Genomic DNA, 24,574 nt, shown 5'->3' with positions numbered 1-24,574 from the left:
TATTTTACAAAAGAAGAAAATTACTCATCGGGCTTTGTAGATATGTTGTTCATGTTAATAGAACAGAGAACAGTACAGGAACAGGCCCTTTGGCCCACAGTGTCACTGGCGAACATGGTGCTCCTCTGCCTGCACATGATTCATATCCCTCCCACAGCCCAGACTCCCCACCATTGACTCCAACTGCACTTCTCGCTGTCTCGGACAAGCAGCCAACATAATCAAAAACTTGTCCCAACCCAGTCATTCCTTGTCCCTGGTCCCACCTGGAAGAAGCTACAGAAGCTTGAAAGCGCGCACCACCAGACTCAGGAACAACCCCTCTGTTATCAGGCTTCTGACGGTCCTTCCATAAGCTGGGGCACCTCTACCCCATTGCGGACATTAGACTTTGTCTCTGGAACTAATGCGCCACATTGCTGAGAACTATATGCTGCACTCTTTGCCCTCTCTATTTTACTTCAGTTTGACATGATTGTATTCATGTATATTATTATCTGAAATGTTTGGATAGGATGCAAAACAAAGCTTTTCATTGTACCTCAGTAAACGTGATGATAATAAACCTTAACCTAAACCACACCTTGCTTGTCCATATGCCTGTTAATCATGGACAGTATCTTGTAGAAACAAGGAACTGCAGATGCTGGTGTACAAAACAAAGGGACACATAGACTCCCTCAACGCTCTGCTCCTCTTCCTTTCTTCTTCCCCCCACCCCCCACCCTACATCAGTCTGAAGAAGGGTTTCGGCCCGTAACATTGCCTATTTCCTTCGCTCCATAGATGCTGCCCGCACCCGCTGAATTTCTTCAGCACTTTTGTCTACCTTCGATTTTCCAGCATCTGCAGTTCCTTCTTAAACATAGATTAGTACAGGTGTTTCTTGGATGGTACAGGGGTCTGAGGTTATGGGGAGAAGACAGGAGAATGGGGTTAGGAGGGAAAGATAGATCCGCCATGATTGAATGGCAGAGGAGACTTGATGGGCCGAATGTCTTAATTATACTCCTATCACTTATGACATGACCTTATGACATAATGCTGGAGTAACTCAGTGGGACAGGCAACATCTCTAGAGAACATTGATAGGTGATCTTTTGGGTCGGGACCCTTATTTCAGACGGCATCATCTTGTTTTTGCTGGTGTAAGATGATAAATCGTATCCTGTCCTTTAGTTTGAACAACTGGCTTATCTTTGGATGGAGAGACAGAAGTCAGGTGGGAACTACAGTCGTCACAGAGCTCAGACCGAGAAACACGTTGTGTTGTGTGTCACCTCTCTGAAGATTGACCTTCTGATGGATTTCTTAAACGAATTCTACGCACACCCACGCCTACAGGTTACTGAATATATAATGAATCTCTGTTTATTTATCTAAATGTTATAACATAAATTGAGTTGAATTTATGAGTTACGTAGCGAATGTCAGTTTTCTTCTGATGTTACCTTGCAACCCGTGATATTATTTACTAAATGGTAACCAGGACTTTTGAAAGACATATCTATGTGTGGGAAGGATTTCAAGGGCTATGGGCCAAATGTGGGCAAATAGGACGAGCCCAGTACGCCGACTTTAACAGCAGGGACAAGGTGGGCCGAAGAATACAGTTTCCGTGCGGTCCAGCTCTATGAGTCTATAACTGTGACCAGCAACCCTGGCAGTGCGTTATAGTCACTCACCACCCTGACTGCGGCAGAGACCCAGGTTCAATCCTGACTACAGGTGCTGTCTGTATGGAGTTTGTGCATTCCCACTGTGATTGCGTGGGTTTCCTCCGGGTGCTCCGGTTTCCTCTCTCACAGGGTGATCTCTGGTTGGCGCAGACAGGGTGGACCAAAGGGCCTGTATCTCAAAAATCTACAGTTCATGACTTTTTATTTTCTGATCAGAACAGGTAATAAATAATAGGAGACACTAGCAACAGCAGATGCTGGTTTACAAAAAAAAACCCCAAAGTGCCAGATTAATTCAGCGGGTCGCGTAGCACTGAGTACTAAATGATCTTGGTTTTAATTTTGTTTGGAAAGAGATACAGCAGAGAAACAGGCCCTTTGGCCGACCGAGTCCAGGCCGACCATCGATCACCTGTTCACACTAGTTCTATGTTATCCCACTTTCCCATCCACTCCCGACACACTAAGGGGCAATTTACAGGGGGCCAATTAACCTACAAACCCGCCATCTTTGGGATGTGGGCGGAAACCGGAGCACCCAAAGGAAACGCACATGGTCACAGGCAGAATGTGCAAACTCCACACAGACAAACAGTGCTCGAGGTCATGATCGAACCCGGGTCTCTGGCACTGTGAGGCTCGTGTGACTGAAATGAATTCATAACCACTTTACCGTTCAAGCCAGAGCAACAGATAATCAATCAGTTCTGGATTAGAAACTCTGCACAAGACTAAACAGGCATGGCAGCAAATTTGCCTGCCTGTTTCACTGCTGTAATCTGTTCTAAATTTAAACTACTTTGAAATCTAATAAATTTAGAATCATGCAAACTCCACACAGATAGCACTCGAGGCCAGGATTGAACCTGCGTCTCTGACGCTGTGAGGCAGCAGCTCTACCAGCTGTATCACTGTGTCGACAATTCTATTGCAATAGTTAGTACAATATCTAATTATGCAGATTTGTGCAAAATCAGAAACTATTAAATAAATATTGTATGTTTGGAGTTCAATCATATTTACACTCATTCTTGGGGTGACAAAGTCACTTGGATGAGTTTCATTGAGTGGTATAATTTATACTGATGTATTGTGAAGCAAACAATAGTTACACCAGACAGACAATGTAATTTTTATGGTGTTTACACAGTTGGCATTGATAAATGTCGTTCCGTTGACAGTAAATCTTTCATGTTGCCCACACGGGAAAAGATTATCCAATAAATGTTAACATGTTGTTCTCCAAAGTGGTTTTGTGCTTCATGGATAAAGGCATGATGTTGCATGATAGCCACAAAATCTAGGCCATAAAATTCATTTTTTACGAACATAATACCGTGTTTTCAGTTTAGAGTTATCAGGAATTAGTACAGGTAAGTTGCATCCTGTTTCCAAAGTGATTTATCTGCTGTTTTATAATAAATATATCAGGTAAATAAGAGATGATCTTGGCATCATGTTTGGCGTGGACATTGTGGGCTGACGTGCCTGTTCCAATGCTGTACTATGTTCTATTTATCAACAAAAGTAAGTTGGTGAGGCAGCCACCTTTCCTTTCAGTGTACAATTCCATTATGCAGAGCATAGCGAAACTTCGGGCTCGGATTTTGTTTTCTACAAATGATGCCCTATTTTTGTGTGAACCAGTCTGATTTGGCTTCTGAGCGTTCTCAGATACAGAACGGTACAGCACAAGGATCTGGCCTCTCGGCACATATTGTCTGTGGTGAACATTATGCCAAGGTGAACTCATATTCTCTGCCTGCACGTGATCCATATCCCTCCATTCCCTGCATATCCATGTGCCTGTCCAAAAGTCTCTCAAACTCCACTATCATTTCTGCCTCCATCACCACCACTGGCAGAGTGTTCCAGACACTCACCATTCCCTGTATTAAAAAAAAACATTTATTTTCAAACTGGTCTCAATTAGGATCTGTGAAAAAGCAAGGGAACATATTTCTTTCTGAGCAGAACACAAAGTGCTGGAGGAAGGCAGTGAGTGAGGTAGCTTTGGAGCAGGGAATGGACAGACATGTTTCAGATTGAGACCATTCCATTCATAGATACTTGCTCAAGATTCCAGCACCTGGTCCTTGTGGCTCCATAATTCTTACTGAGTCTGAAGAAGGCTCTCGACCCAAAACAGTGTCTCTCCATTATGTCCGCAGATGCTGCCTGACTCACTGAGATCCTCCCGCACTTAGTGTTTTGCTCGAGACTCCAGCACCTGCAGTTCCTGTGTCTCCATATTTCTGAAGAAAAGTCCCGACCTGGAAATCACCTGTCCATTCCCTCCACAAATGCTGCCTGACTCGCTGAGTTCCTCCAGCGTTGTGCATTTTGTTCAACATATTTCTTTCAGCTGATGTTATTTGACAAACAAACAATATTTTATCGATGCTCGTGCTTCAAAATGCAAGAAAATATATCTTGTATTCTAAATATATTTATGGCTTAATTGCAGGATTACTATGTGGTGATACTTTGTCCTACTGAAATGGACATACAGGTTCGAAGAGTGTTGCAAATTCCAATGTGGGCACAAAGAGTGATCTACCTACAAGGATCAGCATTGAAAGATCAGGACCTCCTGAGGGCCAAGTAAGTTAGTACACCCTTGAAGTCTTGTTCATTGGTTCTAAGGCTAAATTGGGGCAAACGTATCTCAGCCTCTAATTTTAACTCAACTTGGTGCAGCACACAGATTGAGGAGACTTGTAGCATTGTAGGAAGACCCAAATCTGGGGAAGGATTTGAGAACAAGATGAGAAAGTCAAACTGTTTGGGTGGCACAGTAGCGCAGCGGGTAGAGCTGCTGCCACAGAGAACCAGAGACCCGGACTTGATTCTGACCTTGGGCGCTGTCTGTCTGGAGTTTCTCCCTGTGACCACGTGGGTTTCCTCTGGGTGCTCCGGTTCCTCCCACATCCCAAAGACTTGCAGGTTTGTAGGTTAATTGGCCTTTGTAAATTGCCCTTTGGTATGTAGGGAGTGGATGAGAATGTAGGATAACACGCTAGAACTAGTGAGAACGAGTGATTGACTATTGGCGTGGATTTGGTGGGCAGAACAGCATGTTTCCATGTTGTATCTTTCAAATAATTAATCAATTTGTGCCAAGAAACTCCAACACATTTGTTGAGCAATGATCAACCCAATTTTGCAACCTACACACTAGGGGCAATTAACAGAAGCCAATTAACCTGCAGGTGTTTGGGATGTGAGAGGAAACCGGAGCACCCAGAAGAAACCCATGTGGTCACAGGGAGAACGTGCAAATGCTGTGCAGACAGCACCCGTAGTCAGGATCGAATCCGGCTGAAAATAAGAGACACCAGGAACTGCAGTGCTGGATTCCTGAGCAAAACACAAAGTGCTGGAGGACCACATTGGGTCAGACGACATCTGTGGAGGAAATGGACAGACTAAAGATGGATCTAGACCTGAAATTCAGCACCTTGGGTCTCTGGCACTCTGGCACTCTACTGCTGCGCCATTGTGCTGCCCTGACTCTCATTTCAAACTAATGTTTGTACAGAGGGCTAGCGAGCAGTAGTTAACGCAGCTGGAGATATTCCAATGCGCAGGGCATGACTACAATTGAAGCCATGGCCTGCACTTTTATCTTGCAGAGGGCAAGAGTGGAAATACTTTGCTTGCCTGAAGAAGCTCTGAAAAGCAATTATTTAACGGGGATGTTTTTAGTGTGTCTAGACAGAACTGAGCTTGCTTTTAAAAGAGCTCTGAGAACTCTGAGATTGCCCAGGCAATTTTCCAGACTGAACAGAGAAAATCTAAGCTTACAAATATGTGGCACCCCATGGAATTTTCCAATTTGGTATTCTCATGACAGAATGGTGATGATGAAATTCAGAGTATGCGGTGCTCTTGAAGTTAACATGTATCACACAATGTTACTCACACAGCTCCCACATCTTACTCACAATCATAGCACTCAAGATAGACACAAAATGCTGCAGTAACTCAGTGGGACAGGCAGCATCTCTGGAGAGAAGGAATTGGTGACTTTTCGGGTCGAAACCCTTCTTCAGACTGACAGTCGGGATCATTGTTAGCTAGAGGAAGCTGACCAAAAAGCATACACAGATAAAATCAGGAGGGCAGTCTGACTGGTCGGAGAACTAGGATGGGGGATGGATGGAGAGAGGGAGAAAGCAAGGGTTACTTGAAGTTAAATAAGTCAATATTCATACCGCTGGTGTGTAAGCTGCCCAATCTAAATATGAGGTGCTGTTCTTCCAATTTGCATTGGGCCCCACACTCACAGTGGAGAGGGGCCTGCTCATGATCTCTGGAGGACATAGATAGGTGATGTTTGGGGTTTGGCCCTTCTTCAGACTGATTGTCGTGGGGTGGGAAAAAAGCTGGAAGAGAGGAGGGGCAGAATAAAGCCTAGCAAGTGATGGGTGGATACAAGTGAATGGTGGGTTGGGGGGTTATTGGCAGATGGTTTGACAAAAGCCAGCGATCAATAGATAAAACGTGTGAGATAAGGAGGCACGGATTTATCTATTTAAACATCTTATCCTATCATTCTTTAGACTTTACTTTAGACTTTAGCGATACAGCATGAAAACTGGCCCTTTGGCCCACTGAGTCCACACTGACCAGCGATCACCCCGTACACTACCACTGTCCTGCACACTAGGGACAATTTATAATTTGTTTTTACCAAAGCCAAGTAACCACAGACCTGTACGTCTTTGGAGTGTGGGAGGAAACAAGAGCACCCGAGGGTAACCCATATGGTCACAGGGAGAACATATAAACTCCGTACAGACAGCACCCATAGTCAGGATCGAACCCTGGTCTCTGATGCTGCAAGGCAGCAATTCTACCACTGCACCACTTCTTGCTGTCCGTTGATTCCATTAAATGCATCACTCCTGTTGACTATATATTCATTTTTCCTTTTTCTACTTTCCATCCCACTGGTTATTTCCTGCTGTCCTCTTCAATATCACCTTCGCCCTGTACAAAAATAAACAATCCACTAAGTTACAGAAGCAGTTCTTGCAAATACTAGCACTGGAACAGTTCCACTTAAACCACTGGCATTCTGCAAATAACCTGTTATTATTAAAGGCCCATTCCTGGGTAGTTCAAAGTTCAAAGTAAACCTTATTGTCAATTCAATTATGCAACAGTAGTTACACAGAGGATTGAAATTACGTTTCCCCATACTCCAAATGTGCAAGTAATATTAAAAACACAGACAGACAACATACCAATAAAAATAGACAATAGACATTACATTATTTAAAATATTAAAATATTCACAGTGTGCCAAAATGTAGCAAAAACTTTGAGGTATTTTAAACAGGGTGCAACAATGAAAGGTGCAATATAGAAAAAGTGCAAATTTCGTACTGGAGACATTGAGCCAAAGTTATTTTCACAGTTTGTTTGTCTTTGTTTGGGTACTGTTCAGGGAATTTTCTTAAGTGTATTGAGTAGTCTGATGGCCTGAGGGGAAAAGCTGTTTTTGAATCTGGTGGTTTTGCTCCGCTTGCTGCGGTAGCGCTTACCGGAAGGAAGGAGGGTGAACAGTTTGTGTGCTGGGTGGGTGGTGTCTTTGATGATATTGCTTGCTCTCTTGCGACAGCGAGATGGGTATAGGTCCTCGATTGCTGGTTGGGGTGATCTGGTGATCTTCTCCGCTGTCCTCACCACTCTCTGTAGGGCCTTCTGGTCAGCAGCAGAGCAACTGCCATACCAGACTGAGAGACTGCTGGTAAGAATGCTCTCAATGACACCCCTAGTCGTATTGAGTCCAATTCTAGCTATGGAGTGAATGATTAAGGTCAAGTGGATAAGTTGCCCTCTCATATGGGCAGGCCGTGAAACCTGGGCTTGTTCATCAAACAGAGAACCGAAGGCATTTAAAATAATGAAAGACTTACTGAGAGTGAATGGGAACAGATTTGAGTGCCAGAAGCAGAAGGCATCAATTAAAGGTAATAGTGAAAGGAGGCCAGAAAGAAAGCTTTTTTTGTGCAGTGTGTGGCTAGAATTGTGAGCAGCTTCTCATCAAGAAACAAACTTCCTCAACAGCCAGGATTTGGAGAGAATTAATGCTGTTCTAGACCCCATAGTACATAGAACATCATCGGAACAGACCCTTCGGCCGACAATGTCTGTGCCAAACATGATGCCAAGACTAACTCTTCTCGGCCTCCACATAATCCATATCCCTCTATTCCTTGCATAACCACGTGCCGATCCAATAATCTCTTAAATGCCACTATTCTATCTACTTCCACCACCACCCCTGGCAGTGTGGTACAGTCACTCACCACCCTTTGTGCAACGGCAAAATAAAGCATCCTCTTGGCCCGCGCATCTCCTTTAAACTTTGTCCCTTTCACATTAAAGCTATGACTAGTCTTTGACATTTCCATTCGGAGAAATAGGGTCTGACTGTCTACCTCATCAAAACCAGGTTAGATGACCAGGTTCTAACCTGCTATTCCCCATGTAAATGCCAGCACATTCAAGATCCCAATGCTGGAAATGGGTGGAGAGATGGAATTTAATCCAGACAAGTGCGAGGTTTCGATACAAGGAACTGCAGATGCTGGACTCAAGTGTAGGACACAAAGTGCTGGAGAAACTCAGCGGATCAGGCAGCATCTCTGGAGGAAATGGATAGGTGACATTTAGGTCAGGGCCTTCTTCAGTGCGAGGCATTACCTGTTGGGAGGTTGAATGTAAGGGGAAAGTATATAGTTAATGGCAAGACCCTTATAGGCATTGATGTACAGAGGGAATCTACGTCCCTGAAAAAGGCAACATAAGTAGGTGTAGGCAGTGGGGATTGGTTTATTTTGGCATTAGGTTCAGTGGGTATTGTGAGCTGAAGGGCCAGTTCCTGAGCTGCACTGTGGAACATGGAATTAGGCCCTTCAGCCCAACTTTCCCATGCTGACCAATATGTCCTATCTGCACTCATCCCACCTGCCTGCGTTTGGCCCATATCCCTCTAAACCTATCCAATCCATGTACCTGTCTAAATGTTTCTTAAATGTTCCAATAGAACCTGCCTCAACTACCTCCTCTGGCAGCTTGGTCCATATATTCACCACCCTTTGTGTAAAAAAGGTCACCCGTCAGGTTCCTATTAAATCATTCCCCCCTCACCTTAAACCTATGATTTCTGGTTCTCAATTCCCCTACACTGGGCACAAAACTCTGTGTGTTACCTAATCTATTCCTCTCATGATTTTGTACACCTCTATAAGATCACCCCTGATCCTCCTGTGTTCCAAGGAGTAAAGTCCTAGCCTGCTCAACCTCCCCCAATTGCTCAGGCCCTCGAGTCCTGGCAACATCCTCATGAATCTTCTCTGCGCCCTTTCCAGCTTGACAACATCTTTCCTTAATATGGTGACCAAATCTGTTGGAGAGCAGGGGGATAAAAGGGAAATGAGGGGCTCAGAGATGCAAGATGAGTGTACAAAGGAGCAGGGTGACTGGGGGAAGAGTTACGCCTCTTTCACCCCACACCCCCTAACAAGACCACCACAATCAGTCTGAAGAAGGTTCCTGACTCAAAACGACACCTATCCATGTTCTCGAGATGCTGCCTGACCAGCGCTTACTCCAGCACTTTGTGTTATTCCTTGTAAACAAGTATCTGCAGTTCTTAGTTTCTTTATTATCTCACTCGTCAATTATTAAGCTACATAATAATTCTCTCCCATGGTAACCAACAAGAATAATATCAATATTAGCAGCAGGCTGATAAACGATGATGTTTTGGGTTGGGACCCTTCTTCAGAAGATGGAAAGAAAACTTGGTAGACACAAAGAGCTGGAGTAACTGAGCGGGTCAGGCAGCATTGCTGGAGAACATGGATAGAGGATGTTTTGGGTCAGGACCCTTCTTCAGACTGGCCCTCCAGCATTTTCTGTCTATCTTTGGTATGAACCTGCATTTGCAGTTCATTTTTTTACCAAGAAAACGTTGTAAGCAGGAGCAGGGTAAGAAATATGTCACGCAACCTAACCATTCTCTTACACTGGTTTAGGTTAGTTTAGTTTAGAGATACAGCGTGGAAACAGGCCCTTCAGCCCACAGAAACGGTGGAATGATGGTGGAACAGCAATGGCAGGAGTTTCTGGGCATAATCTGGAAGACGCAGGATCATTTCATTCCAAAAAGGAAGAAAGATTCTAAGGGGAGTAGGTGCAACCGTGGCTGACGAGAGAAGTTGGGGATAGAATAAAACTAAAAGAAACAATGTATAACACAGCAAAGAGTAGCCGGAAGCCAGAGGATTGGGAAACTTTCATTGGACAACAGAAGGAAACAAAACGGGCAATACGGGCTGAAAAGATGAAGTACGAGGGGAAGTTGGCCAAGAATATAAAGAAGGACAGTAAAATCTTATTTAGATATGTTAAGGGAAAAAGAATAGCAAAGTCAAATGTGGGTCCCTTGAAGGCAGACACGGGTGAAATTATTATGGTGAACAAGGAAATGGCAGAAGAGTTGAACAGGTACTTCGGATCTGTCTTCACTAAGGAAGACACAATCAATCTCCCAGATGTACTGGAGGACAGAGGATCTAAGGGGGTAGAGGAACTGAAATAAATTTTCATTAGGCGAGAAATAGTATTGGGTAGGCTAATGGGACTGAAGGATGATAAATCCCTTGGGCCTGATGGTCTGCATCCCAGGGTCCTCAGGGAGGTGGCTCTAGAAATAGTGGATGCATTGGTGATCATTTTCCAATGTTCAGTAGATTCAGGATCAGTTCCTGCGGATTGGAGGATAGCTAATGTTGTCCCACCTTTCAAGAAAGGAGCGAGAGAGAAAACGGGGAATTACAGACCAGTTAGCCTGACTTCGGTGGTGGGAAAGATGCTGGAGTCAATTATTAAAGCGGTATTAATGGGGCATTTGGATAGCAGTAAAAGGATTAGTCCAAGTCAACATGGATTTATGAAAACAAAATCATGCTTGACTAATCTTCTGGAATTTTTTGAGGATGTGACAAGTAAAATGGATGAAGGGGAGCCAGTGGATGTAGTGTACCTAGACTTTCAAAAAGCCTTTGATAAGGTCCCGCACGGGAGACTGGTGACTAAAATTAGAGCACATGGTATTGGGAGTAGGGTGTTGACGATGTGGATAGAAAATTGGTTGGCAGACAGGAAGCAAAGAGTAGGAGTGAACGGGTCCTTTTCAGAATGGCAGGCAGTGGCAAGTGGAGTACCGCAAGGCTCAGTGTTGGGGCCACAACTGTTTACCATATATATTAATGATTTGGAAGAGGGAATTAGGAGCAACACTAGCAAGTTTGCGGATGACACAAGGCTGCGTGGCAGTGTGAACTGTGAAGAGGATGTTAGGGGGTTGCAGGGTGACCTGAACAGGTTGAGTGAGTGGGCAGATGCGTGGCAGATGCAGTATAATATAGATAAATGTGATGTTATCCACTTTGGTGGCAAAAACAAGGGGGCAGATTATTATCTCAATGGGGTTAGGTTAGGTAAGGGGGAGGTACATCGAGACCTGGCATCCTTGTACACCGGTCACTGAAAGTTGGCGTGCAGGTACAGCAGGCAGTGAAGAAAGCTAATGGAATGTTGGCCTTCATTACAAGAGGATTACAGTATAGGAGTAAAGAGGTTCTTCTGCAGTTGTATAGGGCTCTGGTGAGACCACATCTGGAGTATTGTGTACAGTTTTGGTCTCCTAATTTGAAGTAGGACATCCTTGTGATTGAGGCAGTGCAGCGTAGGTTCACGAGATTGATCCCTGGGATGGCGGGACTGTCATATGAGGAAAGATTGAAAAGACTAGGCTTGTATTCACTGGAGTTTAGAAGGATGAGGGGCAATCTTATAGAAACATATAAAATTATAAAAGGACTGGAGAAGCTAGATGCAGGAAAAATGTTGGGCGAGTCCAGAACCAGGGGCCACAGTCTTAGAATAAAGGGGAGACCATTTAAGACTGAGATGAGAAGAAACTTTTTCACCCAGGGAGTTGTGAATTTGTGGAATTCCCTGCCACAGATGGCAGTGGAGGCCAAATCACTGGATGGATTTAAGAAAGAGTTAGATAGAGCTCTAGGGGCTAGTGGAATCAAGGGAAATGGGGAGAAGGCAGGCACGGGTTATTGATTGGGGACGATCACCCATGATCACAATGAATGGCGGTGCTGGCTCGAAGGGCCGAATGGCCTCCTCCTGCACCTATTTTTCTTTGTTTCTAGTTGGTGCCAACCAGTGATCCCGATACACTGGCATTATCCTGCACATTAGGGACAAATTACAATTTTTATCAAAGCCTATTAATCTACAAGCCTGTACGCCTTTGGAGTGTGGGAGAAAACTGGAGAACCAGAGAAAGCCCACACAGTCACAGGGGGAACGTACAAACTCCATACAGACAGCACCCGTGGATCAAACCTGGGTCTCTGGCGCTGTAAGGCAGCAACTCCACTGCTGCCCCACCGTGCCAGCCCTTATATAATATATTATTAATTCCATTACTTTTTGTATTCCCGGCAGCACTATTCTGTCAGCCACTCATTGACAATCATTAGTTGTTTAACAAGAAGGAAATATCCTTCTACAGCACTGAAACAGAAAGATTGACGTTAATCGCGACATCGTATATTTGAAAAAGTTGTGCTTCCTTCAAAATAATCCATTGAGTCATCTTGGAAAAAAGATAATGAAAGGAGTTTTTGCAGCGAGTTTGCATTTTGAGGTTCTTCTGATAACTAAGAGGCACACAAGCTTTGTTGCTGTGCCTCGTAACACCAAGCGAAATTGTCTTAATGAGAAATGCGTGTGTGAATCATTCCTATCTGTTCATGACTCTGCTGCAAGAGGCTGTGTGAAGCTGGTATCAAAGTTACATTGGACAGCCAGAAGCATTTGAGATGCAGTATGTTGTCATTGTACCAGTTGCAAATATATCACAAACTTGTTAATGAGTGTCAAATATTTGTCTTTCCTTTGATCCATAAATGCTGCCATCCTTCACAACGGTGTCTCCTGGTAATTCAGAATGGATGATGCTGAAGCCTGCTTTATCCTGAGCAGCCGATATGAAGTCGACAGGACAGCTGCTGTAAGTTTTATTTACATAGGGCTAATATCTGTCATATATTATCCAAAAGAAAATGAGCTGTGGGTTAGAACAGTGAGAAATCAAACGGAAAATACATTTTAGTTGGTGAAATCTTAATAAACCAGATGGCCTTTTCTTTTCAGATGGTCCTGGTCTTTTCTCACGACCCATTCTCCCACCCCCATCACCCCCCCCCCCCCCCCCCTCCCTTTAAGTCTGAAGAAGGGTCCCAAACTCAAACATCACCTATCCTTTATCTCCATAGTTGCTGCCTGACCTGCTGAGTTACTCCAGCACTTTGTGTATTGTTTTTAAGGTGCTAATCTACTTAGATATGGTATGGTCTTAGATCTGAATGGTCTGCGTATACTTTGGAAGTCTTGGTAAGAGAAATACCCTAACAAAAAAAAAACAAATTCTCAAAGCATTTCTTTGTTTATAAGCAGTGACGTCTGGTAACGCTGTGTGTAGATGTGTCAGTGTAAGTGCAAGAGCTTGAAAAAAGACACAAAGTGCTGGAGTAACTCAGCGGGTCAGGCAGCTTCTCTGGCGATCATGGATAGGTGACGTTTTGGGTTGGGGCCATTCTTCAGACTGATTGTAGGGGAGGGAAAGAAAACTAGAAGAGAGGAGAGACAGAGTCTGGAAAGTGATAGGTGGATATAAATAAGGGGGGGGGGGGGATTGATAGGCAGATGGTTGGACAAAGGCCAGAGATGAAAAGACAAAAAGTGTAGTAGGATATGGATAGGTGGGTTAGAGGGAGTGAGAAATGGGGGAAAATACAGAAGATGGATGAAATAAAGGCCAGGAGATGAAAGGGGTCCCAAAAAGTGTAGGATGATAGAAGAGGCGTGATATGTGATACTAGAGGAAGGAATATAGGTGGAAGGGGATGAGGCAAAGGGGAAAGTCAGAAATGGGAGGGCATCCCAGTAGGGCACAAGGAGAGGGTATTTTGGAAGATTAGTTACCTAAAATTGGAGAATTCAATCGACATATAGTGCTGGAGTAACTCAGCAGGTCAATCAGCATGTCTGGAGAAAAGGAATAGGTGACGTTTCGAGTCAGAACCCTTCTGCAGATTGAATTCAACGATCTGCAAGAAGTTGAAGTTTGACTTTTACATGACAGATGGGATGGTGTGTAATTCAGCAACAGAGGATCTTGATGGATGTTTCAGTGATTAAAGACACTAATGCACAACAGTGTTTCAGCAAAAAACTGCTGCAAATTAATTGCACCCAAATCCTTTAACAACAGAAAGAAAACAATGTAACACCATGCTGATTCTTGTGGATTTTGCTTGCCTTCCTTGCAAACCCTGCCTTACATTTTTCATTTATTAAACCAAAATATTTGGCAGCTTTAAACTTGTCACAAATTAAACTTTAGGAGCGTACCTCGGTTTAAATGTTCCAGAATCACGCTACCTGACAAATGCTGTTCATATTTAATACATTTTTCTCTAATTGTTAAAACATAGAACGGTACAGTACAAGAACAGGCCCTTCGGCCCACAATGTCTGTGCTGAACATAATGTCAAGACCATCATCACTTATCTGACTACACATAATCCATATCCCTCCATTCCCTGCGTATCCATGTGCCGATCCAAAAGTATCTTAAACACCACTATCGTCTTTGTCTCCACCACCACCCCTGGCAGCACATTCCAGGCAATCACCACACTCTGTGTAAAAACACACTTGCCCCACTCATCTTTAAAATTTCTCCCCCCACCTCATTGGTATTTGGTATTTCTATCCTGGGGGAAAAAAGGTTTTGACTATCTACATTATCAGTGCCTCTCCGTCCAACCTCTACCTCTATCCTCTAATCCAGGCATCATTTCTGGTAAACCTCCTCCGCACCCTTCCTGTAATGGGGCAAACGGAGCAGCATGCAATACTCCAAATGTAACCCGACCAAAGCCCAATAGAGCTGCATCCTGACTTCTTGACTCTTATACTCAATGACCCTTTGAAGGCAAGCATGCTATATGCCTTCTTGACCACTCGATCTACATGCGTTGCTACTTTCAGGGAGTTAGGGACCTGAAGCCATGAAGTGTGACATTATTTTCAAGTTTTATGTTCCAGGATTAGTTCCAGTTGATTCTACTGAGATCTTTTATTTTGCCCACTTCATCCCATCTGTCTGTCTTACTCACCCTGGCTTTGGAGCCCTGAAGGACAACTGGCTAATGGGTGATATCATTTCCTACGTTTTTTCCCTGAAAGTGGCAACACAGGTGGCTAGAGTGGTAGAGAGGGCATATGGTATGCTTGCCTCAATTAGGCGGGGATTTGAAAATAATAGTCAAGAAGTCATGATGCAGCTTTATATTGCTGTTGTTAGGCCACATTTGGAGTATTGCGTCAGGTTCTGGCCATCCCATCATAAGAAGAACGTGGAGGCTTGGAATGGGAGCAGAGGAGATTTAACAGAATGCTTCCTGGATTATGGAGTATTGGATACAAGGAGAGGTTGGATAGACTTGGATTGTTTACTCTGGATAGACGTGAAGTTGAGGGGGTGATTTGATAGAAGTATGTAAAACTGTGAGCGGCCTAGATAGGGTAGACAGTCACATCCTTTTTCCCACGGTGGAAATTTCAAAGACCATGGTCAAAGCTGAAAGTGAAAGGGGCAAAGTTTACAGTAATTGAGCGGGGCATGTTTTTTTTTACACAGAGGGTGGTGGGTGCCTGGAACGTGCTGCCAGGGATGGTGGTGGAGGCAGATACGATAGTGGTGCTTAAAGGGCCTGTCCCACTTGGGCGTCATTTGCGCATCATTTACGCATCAGGCTGGTAGTGACTGACGCGCAACTGTCGCGGGAAAATCGTCTACCAGTACGACAGTCGTGCGACAAGCACTCTTGAGGGCCCTGCTTCTTTTGGAAGCCATTTGCGATGTCGTTTGTACTTAGTCCGATCTCCGTGGCAAGGATTTTCCCAGTGAAAATTATACCCGGGTGGTCACGTGGTGCGGTGCGCAAATGGTGCGCAAATGGCGCACCGATGGCGTACGGGCGGCGCATGGTTACGGATGTTGACGCACGGTGACGCATAATAAATTAGCATAGGCAAGGTGGACTAATTCTAACTAATTAATCATGTTCTTCCTCTCTATGCTGAATTTGTTGGACTCATTATCCACCTCAGAATGCACAAAATTGTGAAAATAAGTCACCTCCATTCTAAGACACTGCCCAATACTATTTGCTTATCATGACCTCAAACCCTGATTGACAATAGCCCTTCCAAGTTGAATTTGATAACTTGAGACGTGTTACTACCTAGTTATTTTCTATGTTTTAATATTTAGTATGGCCGCAACATAAACCCTTTAGATTAGATTTTGTTTTTAATTAGGTCCAGCTTTAAGTTTAGTTTTATTATTGTCACGTGTACCGAGGTACAGTGAAAAGCTTTGTTTTGGATTCCTTTGCTTCCAATTCGATCAAGTAATACTGTAAATAAATACAATCAAGTCAAACTCAAGTACAATAGATAGAACAAAGGGGAAGATACAGAGTGCAGAATATAGTTCTCAGCATTGTAGCGCACCAGTTCCACAGACAAAGTCTAATGTCCGACAATTAATCAGTAAAAGACTCCAACCAAAAGAAAATAAGGAGATAAAAAGAATTGCAGATGCCGGCTTACACAAACGACACAAAGTATCGGAATAACTCAGCTGGTCAGGCAGGATCTCAGGAACGTGAATAGGTGCCGTTTCGGGACGGGATCCTTCTTCAGACTGAGGAATATTGCCGTCTCATCAACTGATATTTTATCAGTAACTAAGTGTCAATTATTCATAACCATTGCACTGTGAATGGAGGAAATGGCATTAATTAACTAATGTTTAGTCTATGCCCTTTACTGTACAGATGCCATGTACATACGTATATATCTTTCTGACTGAAAGACTGAGGAAGTGTCCCGACCCTAAACATTGCCGATTCATGTTCGCTACCTGACCAACTGAATTACTCCAGCATTTTGTGTCTCAATTAAAATATTGTTATGTAAATCAACCTACAACGATAGAACAGAATGGATATAAGGTCACTAATGAGAATTACTTGAGTATAAAGCCGGGCGTAATTCACTCTGTACGGGATTATAGTTGTGTGTTATTTCCTGATATTGTCACCTGCATAATTATCTTCATTATGGTTCTCACTGTCCGCTTCACAAATCTGAATAAGACTTGTTTGTCTTCATTTTCACCAGGATCACCAAACTATCTTGAGAGCATGGGCTGTCAAAGACTTTGCGCCAAAGTGTCCCCTTTATGTTCAGATATTGAAGCCAGAGAATAAATTCCACGTCAAGTTTGCAGGTAAATTATTGAACAAAAGTGGCTGTGAATTGAATAATTGTGTCCATTGTGTTGGGGGTGGGGGAACGCCCCTCACCTGTATCCACCTATCACTCGCCAGGCTTAGTCCCGCCCCCACCTCTCTTTCAGCTTCCTCCCCTCTACCTCAATCTCTGAAGAAGGGTCCCTTCCCAAAATGTCACTTAACCAGAGCTGCTGCCTGACCTGCTGAGTTATTCCAGCAGTTTGTGTCTTTTTTTAAACCCAGCATCTGCAGTTTTTTGTTTCTACATCTTCAATCAAAAACCTCCTGAAATAACACACTGAAGAAGAAATGTCTTGACCTGAAACGTCGCCTATCCAGAGATGCTGCCTGACCTGCTGAGTTATTTTAGCATACTGTGTCTTTCATTCATTGTTTATGTACACATTCAGATGAAAAACATTTACGTGAAAAGATAATGAAGTCAAAATCAGGAGGGTCTAATTACATCAAGAAGGTATTAGAACGTCATAGCACTGTTACAGGCTGACGAACAATCTCTATCAGCAACACGTGTCCTATAACAGTGGAACAACAAAACAAGTTGCTCCGGTAAGGGCGGCCTGGCGCGGGTTTGAGACGGTGCTGGCTGAGACACTCCGGTGGCAGCGGCACGACTTGGGGCTGGGACGGCGCTCCCGTGAGGGCGGCCCGGCGTGGGGCTGAGACTGCACTCCGGTGGCTGAGGCGGCGTGGCGCGGAGCTGAGACGGTGCTGCAGTAGCTGAGGCGGCGTTCTGGCGGTGGTGACCTGAATCTGGGGCTCAGCCGCGGGCCAGTGGACGACATCGTCGGTAGCCCGCGGGTCACAGGATGGTCCGCTGGACTGGAGGGCGGCAGGTACGACCACCCCGGGCCGCAGAGAACCAGCCCGTTCGCGGAGCCCGGTGAGCCGCGGGACTGATTACCATCGCCCGGTGGGGTATCGCCTCAGCGCAGAGAGAGAAGAGGAGGGAAGAGACAGTAACCCTAAGATTTTTGCCTCCATCACAGTGAGAAGGTGCCTGGTGAACTCACTGTGGTGGATGTTAATTTGTGTTTATTGTGTATTTTGTTGTTTATTATTGAATGTATGGCTGCAGGCAACAAAATTTCGTTCAGACCGCAAGGTCTGAATGACAAATAAAGGATCTAAGTCTAAGTCTAAGACTCTTGTACTATGTCATAGAGTGATCCAGTGTGGAAACAGGCCCTTCGGCACAACCTGCCCACACTGGCCAACATGTCCCAACTACACTAGTCCTCCATATCCCTCCAAACATGTCCTATCCATGTACCTGTCTAACTGTTTCTTAAACATTGGGATAATCCCAGCCTCAACTACCTCTGGCAGCTTATTCCATACATCCACCACCCTTTGTGTGAAAATGTTACCCCTCAGATGCATTTCGTTGTCTTCAATGCATTTTGTTGTCTCTGTACTGTACACTGACAATGACAATTAAAATTGAATCTGAATCTGAATCTGAGATTGCTATTAAATCTTTTCCCTTTCACCTTGAACCTCTGTCCTCTAGTCCTCAATCCCCTTACGCTGGACAAGAGATTCTGTGCATCTACCCGATTTATTCCTCTCATGATCTTATAAACCTTTATAAGATCATCCCTCATCCTCCTGCGCTCCAAGGAATAGAGACTCAGCCTACTCAATAGCTCACACCCTCTAGTCTTGGCAACATCCTCGTAAATCTTCTCTGAACCCTTTCAAGCTAGACAATATCTTTCCTGAACGGAACACCATGTGTAAATTTGTAATTAATTATCCTGTTATCTTGTGCTTAGATGGCACGAGAGAACACAAGATAATATTACAGTTCTGTCTGGTAAATAGACGAAGTTCACCTACAACAGTGGTGATCTATTTGGATATAATTAAAATTTGTATTTTGTAACATTACTAAAAACACCTCCTGACCGATTGTGTTAACAGCTGCACATGGTCCACATTCCTCCATTCCCTGCATATTCTTCTGCTGATCTAAAAGCTCTTTGAATGGCATTATTAAGTACAATGGTATTGTACTTCCGGTGGCGCTGGTGCCAGCAGCCTCCACCTACAGCCCGGTATCTTTTTGTTTTTTTGTTTATTTAGTTATGTTAAAGTGTGTTTTTTTGTGTTTTTTTGGTGTCTTTATGTGGGGGAAGAGGGCACGGTGCGGGGGATACCGTCCTTCAGCCGCTTCCTGGTGAGGACGCGACTATTATTCGAGTCGCGTCCTCGCCCCCCCCCCCCACAGCGGCCTACCTGCCTGGATTGGCGCGGCCTTTCCTGCCAGGATCGACCTGAGCTCCAGCAGCGGCGCTGATGGACAGCGCTGGAACATCGCGGGGCTGGCGATGCCTTACCGGGGGTCGCCATCTGGAGCCGGAGTGCTGGACCTGCTGCCGACATCCTGGAGCTGCGGTTTGCGGAGCTCCCAACGCGGGCGGCGCTGATTACAACGCGGGGTCCTGCGACTCTGCCCGGCTCGGCCTGTGGACTCGGGAGCTGCAGACTCCGGCTGCGGGAGGCGGCTGATCCAGGAGGTCCGGGCCGCTGAGGAGGAGGCTGCTCACCGTCGGGGTTCGGCGTCGGCGTCCCACCAGCCCGGCGTGAGGGCCTGAACATCGGGCCACCCGGGGCGGCGACTGCGGGTGCTCGGAAGGCCCCGACCACGGATGAACATGGAGGGGAGGCTGGCTGGACTATGGTGCCTTCCTCACCTTGGTGCCATATATGTTATGTTGTGTTGTGGACTTTCTGTGTTTGTGCTTTTTTTTAAATTTTAATTCAATTTCAATTTTATTTTTAATATGTTTTATTATTTATTTATTATTTATTTTTATTATTTCTTTGTGATTTTTTTTAATGATACTGCCTGTAAGGAAAATTCATTTCGTTGTCTCAAATGAGACAATGACAATAAATTTGAATACAATACAATACAATACAATATTGTATCTGCCTCCACCTGCTACCCTTGGCATCACGTTCCAGGCACCCATCATTCCTGGTGTTACAATAACTTGCCCCACACATCTTCTCTAAAACTTTCCCGCTCTCACCTTGAAGCTGGGCCCTCCAAGATTTGAAATTTCCTAACCAGGAATAAGGTTCTGATTGCCAACCCTATCTATGGTAAATAGTTTCATAATTTTATACAATGGATATTTATCCCAGAGTCCAACTCCTAGCATTTTTCAGCTATGACTCGGAGACCACATATTTACTTCTCACTAAAATGTCCGTACAAAACCTACGCTGATATTCCACCCACGATAGACACAAAGTGCTGGAGTAACTCGGCAGGTCAGGCAGCATCTCTGGATAAAAGGAATAGGTGACGTTTTGGCTAATGGATGGTCTGAAGAGGGATTCCAACCCGAAACATCACCAATTCCTTTTCTCCAGAGATGCTACCTGACCCGCTGAATTACTCCAGCGCTATTTGTCTATCTTCAGTATAAACCAGCATCTGCAGTTCCTTCCTCCACTACTGATATTCTACCATATCTCAGTAAATGCTCAGTATTTCTGACATTTTCTGCTCTTATTTAAATGCAAACTTCTTCTGTAGCGTTGGGAAGAGGAGCTCCCTTATCCGTTATGCCTTGAGTTGTGGGACAGTCGGTGTTCCAATGAATCCTTATCATCTAATACAGCACAGATGACAGAATCACTGGTCACAGAATGACACGGGTCAGTGCCTCTCCTCGGGTTCCCCCAGAAATGTTGATCATGAGATGTCATCTTGAATAAAAGCACTCATTATTGCTTTGGCATCACTAATGATTTCACAGAAACACTATTAAACTATATTTATTAAAATGATGTATTATATTAACATTCATTTGTGGAGTGATAATCCATCATGTACTTAAATCCCCTGAAGGTTTTATCCACGCAGTTTAGACTTTATACTTTAGAGATACAGTGTGGAAACAGGCCTTGCATTCAGCCCACCAAGTCCGCTTCGATCAGCAATCAGCCTGTACACTAGCACAATCCCAAACACCATGGACAATTTACAGAAGCCAATTACCCCACAAACCCACATGTGTTTGGGATGAGGTAGAGTTTCTTCTTTATAGTGCCAGAGACCCGTGTTTGATCCCAGCCACGGCTGCTGTCTGTACAGTTTGTATGTTCTCCCTGTGACCGCGTGGGTTTTCTCTGGGTGCTCTGGAGTCCTCCCACATGTACAGATTTGTAGGTTAATTGGCTTTGGAAAAATTGTAAATTGTCTCTAGTGTGTAGGATGGTTTTAGTATACAGGGTGATCATGGCCGCAAGGACTCGGTGATCTGAAGGGCCTGTTTCCGCGCTGTATCTCTAAAGTCAAATTAAACTCTAAAGTCTCCTTACACTAATACCCCCATTATACAGGTAGTGTTCTAGTAAACCTATTCTGCTTTCACATCCTTATGGACAACCCGAATTACACATAATACACCAAATACACCAAATGACCTATCCAGTAAGGGTTCAGTAAACATGCGCCAAGTAAAAAACAATCACCCGAGTTGCTGGAATTTGATATTGTGTCACACAGGCTGAGTTTGACCAGATGTAAGATGATGTACTGCTCATCAAGCTTACATTGGGCCTCATTGGAACAGCTCACAATCCAGGATGAAATATGTAGAAACAGTGAACAGCAGATGCTGTTTTCTGAAAAAAGGCACAAAAGTGCTGGAGTAACTCGGGTGGTCAGGCAGCATCTCTGGAGAACATGGAAAGGCTGGCACCCTTCTTCACAGTAGAGTGTGGTGGAGAAAGGGTAGAACGTTTAAATACAGAAAGGTCTGACGAAGGGTCTCGACCCAAAACGTTACCCAATCCTTCTCTCCAGAGATGCTGCCTGTCCCGCTGGGATACTCCAGCATTTTGTGTCTATCTCCAGTGAAATTCTTACAGCAGCACAACAGATATGTAAAATTATGAACACTCTACTCTAGATTGGAAGGGATTCAAGAGAGTGACTTGAGGGCAGCACAATAGCACAGCGGTAGAGTTGCTGCCTTACAGATCTAGCAGTGCCACAGACCCGGATTCGATCCCAACTGCGGGTGCTGTCTGGACAGAGTTTGTACGTTCTCCCCATGACCACGCGGGTTTTCTCCGAGATCTTCGGTTTCCTCCCACACTCCAAAGACGTACAGGTTTGTAGGCTAATTGGCTTGATATAATTATAAATCGACCCTAGTGTGTGTAGGGGAGCGTTAATGAGAAGGCTATCGTTAGTCGGTGAACGTTGGGGCGGAAGGGCCTGTTTCTGCACTGTATCTCTAAACTAAACTACACTAAGGCTCATTAATCCATCATTCCAATAGCATTTTCCACAGGTTAAGGGTTTCGGCCCGAAACGTTGCCTATTTCTTTTGCTCCACAGATGCTGCCGCACCCGCTGAGTTTTCCAGCTCTTTTGTCTATCACCATGGCAATCGTACCTCACCTCTTTGCCCCCCGTCCCCCCCCCCCCTTTCCCACAATCCCATTTACTCTACAAAAATGAAACCTAAGTTGTTTTGCCTGTTTTTCCGTTCTCATAAAGTGTTTATGACCTGAAATGTTAGCTGTTTCTCTCACCACAGGAGCAGCAAACCGTTTAGATTGTTGTCTGCTATTACTTTGAAGTGTGAACAGGTTTGATGGAAAGTTGATGCCTTGGAAAAGACAGTGATAAATTCCACTTACTAATCCCCACTTTTAATATGTATGGCAGATGTTCACAGCTCTAATTTTATCTCGGGATATCTTTTATCCTAGAGTTACAGCAAAGCAGCAAGACATTTGGCCCATCTTGTCCATGCTAGCATTTCTGCTGCTAGAAGTGGCTCTGCTGTTTTTTCTGCTGGGTCCTCATTAATGAACCTCAGTCCATTTTAAGTCTATAAAGTATGAAAAATGATTCAAATGTTGCTCCCGTGATTCCCGGGTTGTGCCGCAAAGCCAGAACCGCCCCAGGAGACCTGGTGGCTGGACGAAGGAAGGCCTGGTGGAGACATTCAGAAGCCATCGAGCTCGGCCCCTATCAGCGGAGAGCCGAGGAGGAGGGAGCCGCGGGTGATGACGGGCACGAGGAGTGGGCTGGTGGGAGAGGGACCGGGGTATTGTCTCAACCACCTTCAACGTCTGCTGCAGGAGGCCTGGGACACAGTGTTGGTCAGGCGAGGAGAGGGATATTGGTTCGTGGGCTGAGCTGGTCAAGGGCGATGAAGGGTGGCCTGCAACAGCCTCGATCGGGAGCTGCTACAGTACAACAAACATGTGGACTGGATTTTGGATCTTTTGTATATAGCACCAAAATATGGTGACTTGTGCATGTGTGAGCAATGCAAAAAGAATTTCACTGTGGAGTTCCCCCCGCGACAATAAAGCACCATTGAATCATAAATAACTAAGTCAACTCTTGGCTATTCCCAACACTCACGATATAGAGTGTTCTTTGGAGTTGATGCATCTGCCTCTTTTAGACTCTGTTTGTCTTAAACAACACATGCGGCACAGTGGTGCACTGGTAGAGCTGCTGCCTCACAGCACCAGAGACAAGGGTTCTACCCTGACTACGAGTCCTGTCTGTGTGGAGTTTGCATGTTCTCACTGTGTCTGGGTGGGTTTCCTCCGGGTGCTCTGGTTTCGTCGCACGTGCGGGTTTGTAGGTTTATTGGCCCTCTGCATGTAGCCCCTGGTATGTAGGGAGTGGATGAGATAGTGGGATAACATTGAACTATTGGGGTCATTTGGGTGGTCGATGGTTGGAGTGGATGGTGGGGCAAAGGGCCTGGTTACATAGAAACATAAAAATTAGGTGCAGGAGTAGGCCATTCGGCTCTTCGAGCCTGCACCGCCATTCAATATGATCATGGCTGATCATCCAACTCAGTATCCCGTACCTGGCTTCTCTCCATACCCTCTGATCCCCTTGGCCATAAGGGCCACATCTAACTCCCTCTTAAATATAGCCAATGAACTGGCCTCAACTACCCGCTGTGGCAGAGAGTTCCAGAGATTCACCACTCTCTGTGTGAAAAAAAGTTCTTCTCATCTCGGTTTTAAAGGATTTCCCCCTTATCCTTAAGCTGTGACCCCTTGCCCTGGACTTCCCCAACATCGGGAGCAAACTTCCTGCATCTAGCCTGTCCAACCCCTTAAGAATTTTGTAAGTTTCTATAAGATCCCCTCTCAATCTCCTAAATTCCAGAGAGTATAAACCAAGTCTATCCAGTCTTTCTTCATAAGACAGTCCTGACATCCCAGGAATCAGTCTGGTGAACCTTCTCTGCACTCCCTCTATGGCAATAATGTCCTTCCTGAGATTTGGAGACCAAAACTGTACGCAATACTCCAGGTGTGGTCTCACCAAGACCCTGTACAACTGCAGTAGAACCTCCCTGCTCCTATACTCAAATCCTTTTGCT

At 44.8% G+C, this 24,574-nt stretch overlaps 1 protein-coding gene across 1 annotated transcript in view; it reads left to right on the top strand.

The window, feature by feature from the left end:
* Positions 1 to 24,574, top strand: part of kcnt2 (potassium channel, subfamily T, member 2) — a 311,774-nt gene that overhangs the window by 71,328 nt on the left and 215,872 nt on the right. Inside the window, 4 exon segments of the mRNA XM_055641239.1 lie at positions 1,180 to 1,344; positions 4,147 to 4,283; positions 12,732 to 12,795; positions 17,044 to 17,152. Coding sequence (XP_055497214.1) covers positions 1,180 to 1,344; positions 4,147 to 4,283; positions 12,732 to 12,795; positions 17,044 to 17,152 — 475 coding nt within the window.

Source organism: Leucoraja erinacea, chromosome 10 (assembly GCF_028641065.1).
Source record: "Leucoraja erinacea ecotype New England chromosome 10, Leri_hhj_1, whole genome shotgun sequence".
NCBI classification, from domain to species: domain Eukaryota; kingdom Metazoa; phylum Chordata; class Chondrichthyes; order Rajiformes; family Rajidae; genus Leucoraja; species Leucoraja erinaceus.
Note: the sequence above shows the minus strand (reverse complement) of the source record. Positions and strands in the feature narration are given on the sequence as shown.